This window comes from Ciona intestinalis, unplaced genomic scaffold (genome assembly GCF_000224145.3).
Source record: "Ciona intestinalis unplaced genomic scaffold, KH HT000217.1, whole genome shotgun sequence".
Classification (NCBI taxonomy): domain Eukaryota; kingdom Metazoa; phylum Chordata; class Ascidiacea; order Phlebobranchia; family Cionidae; genus Ciona; species Ciona intestinalis.
In genome coordinates, this window is record NW_004190538.1 from 12,376 (window position 1) to 16,264 (window position 3,889).

Below are 3,889 nucleotides of genomic sequence, written 5' to 3' on the forward strand. Positions count from 1 at the left end.
TTTTGTGCTCCAAAACGAATGTCAATCAGACATTCAGGAAGCTCTTGTAATTCTAAAGTCTTGGACACCTGGCTGGAACCCAATGTTTTTCATGACTGACAAATGTGAAGCTGAAATAAATGCTGTTGAAAGTAGTTTTCAAGGTATATATATTACTAAATTTTATTTTTATTGGTTTTTTAAAATTATCAGTATTGCTGGGGGAGAAATTAATCTAGTTAAGGCTTGAACATTCGAATATGACTGTATGTATTTTTAGTGACCAAAGTTAGTGTAACACTTTTACATCAGATTGTAAAGTGCTTTTATGTGACTTCCATCGTGAACAAGCATGGGAAAGATGGGTCAAGAAAACAGATAATGGTGTCGGAGACAGAGAAAAGGCAGTTTTATCTGGGTTGAGAGCAGTGGCGAAGGCAGAAAATATTGTTGAGCTCAAAAGTGCTGTAGACTCCCTTACAAACAGTGAAGCTTGCACAAAATGCAAGGCTACACACCTACTTTCAAAGTGCATGGTTGCCACAGAAGGAGATCATTTATTTTTCTGGCTTAATTAAACATTGAATCTTAGGTTGAGTATTTAGCTGTATTAATATTGTTATTTTATAAACACGCAGAGATGGGTTTCACTTTACCGATTGGGAAAGATGCGTGTGCCAATTGGTACGAACAATGGGGTTGAGAGACAAAACAAAATGCTCAAGGAATGTCACTTGAAGTTTCAAGTTGACAAATCTTTATCTGGGCTTTTAAAAGTGCTTCACCATGACTTTTTTCCAGAGGCCTTAAAAAAGTAAGTTTTACCTGCATTATGAATGAATGAATGAATGTAATTTGCTTTATTCTCGCGTAGCTGGAAAACAACAGTCGTTATAACACGAGTGTTCTGTTAAATACACTTCGTGACCCCTTAGGAGTTACCACGTATGTAACTTATTTATCCTCGCACGGCGGGGCAAGGACAGTCGTTACAACACGGATGTTCTGTTTCATACACCTCGTGCCAGCTTACGGGTTACCATGTATGTTACTTTGTGGGTGATTATTTTTTTGGGATTTTTTATGTATGGCTGATAATTTTGACAACCCATTAGTGACCACTGGGTTGGAGCAATTGCCGGTAAGTGTCTTGCCCAAGAAAACATACGCCCACAGCAGCGACGAACTTGAACCCATAATAAAATACAAAATAGTTTAAAGAGGTTTTACTATTTAAATATGCTTGTTAGCGTTTTTAGAAGTAGTCCGTCTTTGTAAACACTGTATGTGATTTTTTACTCAGATTTGACACTCCAGCAACCGCTCTAAAGTTTTTCAAATATTTACATAGAAAACCAAAAAAAATGTTTTTATTAAATAAATGAAAGAAGGAATGGAAAAATAAATATTGTTTTAAATAGTTTTAAATTTATCTTCTTCTTCCTCCCACAACTTCTCCTCTCCCCACCACTCCTCTCTCCACCACCACTTCTCCTTTCTCCTCCACCACTTCTCCTCTCCCCACCACTTCTCTTCTTTTTTCTTCTCTTTTTTTCTGTGTTGTTCAAATGTAAATCTTAGTAATGCAGAATAAAGAATGACATGTATACAATTGATGTTAAGCTTACCTCGCATCTTGTCTAGCTTTCATGAACTAGAAATAATAAAAGTAAGTTATCAACTAAATTAGATATTGGCATTCACATATAACTTACGTGGTGTTATGGTACCCATCTGGAAAAAAGTTAACATATTTATTAAGAGTATGACAGAATGCAAAATTGAGAAAACTTACCTCTTATTTTCTGATATTATTTTCTTTCTGCAAAACATTTATCAGCGTGAGTACTGAAGGTGAGTTTCACACTATGAGCAATAAAAGCACTGGCAGAGAGCAGATGTTGGCCGGCGAAGAATTTACACACAATTATAAAAAATATTTTCTATTAAGGTAGAAACACTGAAATGTGATTTAAAGGTATCAAAAAGCCGGTTGAGAAAGCAAGAGATTGGTAATCCTGCCGCTGGTGACCAGTGAAAATTTGTTTAAAAAAAACTCGGGCGTTCGTATCGAAAATTAACTTTGAAAATCTGCGAAAAACTGCTGCGTCACCGTAATTGCATGCGCCATATTGTTTACCTATAAGTAAAAAGCGTTTTTTAACGTCACAATACAACTATGACGTAACAATAGAACCTTACGTAACTTGTCTTATTGCGTGAACTAGCGCAAATAACTAATCTTATTTCATAAATACTTGTTTAAAAGTGAACCCGAAGGCTCGTAGCTCTGAAAAGAACTGTTCAAAATAAAAAAGATAAATAAAAAAATTAAATATTGCGGATCGGATAAGCTTCAACGATCCAGTCAAAAAGCTTCTCCAATAATGCGGCGTGGTCGCGGTACAACTTTCTTGCCCAAAGCTCTGCCAAATAGGAATCCAGTAACTCAGGCTCAACACCTCGCATATTGCGGAGTAGTGTCGTCTTCATGTGGTGCCACGTGGACTCAATGGTCTGTGTGTGTGCGCCAGTCTGCGGATCAATGAAGTTCTCGCTGTGATTGACAGACTGGTGCGAATACCCGAGCTGGTCCAATCCAGTGTAAGCTGCCCATTGATCGGAGTGTATGGTGGTACTGGGGAGGACTTCGTTTTGAATGATTGGGAGCAAGGTCTGTTTATCACGCCTTTATACTTTCTCTTGCCCCGAAGAAGAGACTAATCAATTTCCACGATCGTGTTTGGACCTCCCATGAGCTCTCTCTTGCTAAATCCCAGCATGCACATTTCTCGACAGAAATTATACCAATCAGTAACTGTGTGTGCGCCAAAACCATAGTTCTGTTGCGTTGTGCCGACGGGTACCCGTTGCACCCAGTTAATTAAAATGGCCATAACCTGCTTATAGCTGGATTTTAACATTGGCACGGTTCCGGTTATCCATAAAGGCAAAAAATGAATTTTTTCTCGGGGAAACATACGTGCCGCAAGATTTGCATCGAATACACGGCAAAGATTCTGAGTTCTCGCCCTCAAAATCTTTTTGCATGAGCTTGCTGCGTTCAGGGGTCTCCGCCGGCTACCCCAAACAAGAGTATACTCTTGCGACAACTTCGGTTCGGGCATCGATCAAAAGAAGATGGACCCCGTATAAGATTTTTTTCTAGTAAGTAACCTTGTAATTTGTCTGCATCCGCAATAATGGCTTGCATGTGTGGAAAAAATGCCATCGTTATAGAGTACAAGTTAAAATTTTGAGCAAAAAAAGGAGTTTCGCAACACGTGGACCGGTATATATATTTAGGGTTGTATTATGACGTAACAGAACGGATTTTCCATCATTTTGACGTAACTACTATGTGACGTCATAATGTAACCATATATTCGTTGATTTTGTTCAGCACAGGCGAGTACGGTGACGCAGCAGTTTTTCGCGGATTTTCAAAGTTAATTTTCGATACGAACGCCCGAGTTTGTTTTTTTTAAATATATACAGCGAGTATCAGAGAGACGTAAGGAACATTTTGAGACCAAAATTTTCACTGGTCACCAGCGGCAGGATTACCCATGAGATTTTCTATAGTAAAAATAGTCATTTATGTTTAGAAACTAAAAAAGTCACTTGAATTTTTTTTGGACTTAAGAAACTCGAAATGATTAAATTTCAGTCACGCTCTCTTATGGGAGCTTCCATGCATTACTCCAGCGCTTCTACGCTCTATAGGATTACAGTAACATCAGTTATCACGCATGCCGCAGTTAATTTTTAACATTGCCGTTTTTGAGCCAGCATGAAAGCAACCTTTTGGGTGATTAAGTTTTTCTGTTTTGCGGATAATTTAAACTACCAATTAATTTGTTAACTTACCCCCCCCCCCCATACCAATTAATTTGTTAACTTACCCCCA

General features: G+C 38.2%; 1 protein-coding gene and 1 long non-coding RNA gene across 2 annotated transcripts in view; one reads left to right on the plus strand and one right to left on the minus strand.

The window, feature by feature from the left end:
* The window catches only part of LOC113475316, a 3,518-nt gene extending 1,927 nt beyond the window's left edge, over positions 1-1,591 (plus strand). Inside the window, exons 2-4 of the mRNA XM_026839377.1 lie at positions 32-143; positions 618-793; positions 1,283-1,591. Of these exons, the coding sequence (XP_026695178.1) occupies positions 32-143; positions 618-682 (177 nt within the window). The 3' untranslated portion in view covers positions 683-793; positions 1,283-1,591. The remainder of the gene's footprint in view (positions 1-31; positions 144-617; positions 794-1,282) is intronic.
* A 16-nt stretch (positions 1,592-1,607) lies between these two features.
* On the minus strand, positions 1,608-2,703 carry LOC113475319. The gene is made up of 2 exons (XR_003397066.1): positions 1,775-2,703; positions 1,608-1,713 (listed from the first exon to the last, which is right to left on the minus strand). It is a non-coding gene; the product is annotated as an uncharacterized LOC113475319 (long non-coding RNA).
* Between the last annotated feature and the right edge of the window lie 1,186 nt (positions 2,704-3,889).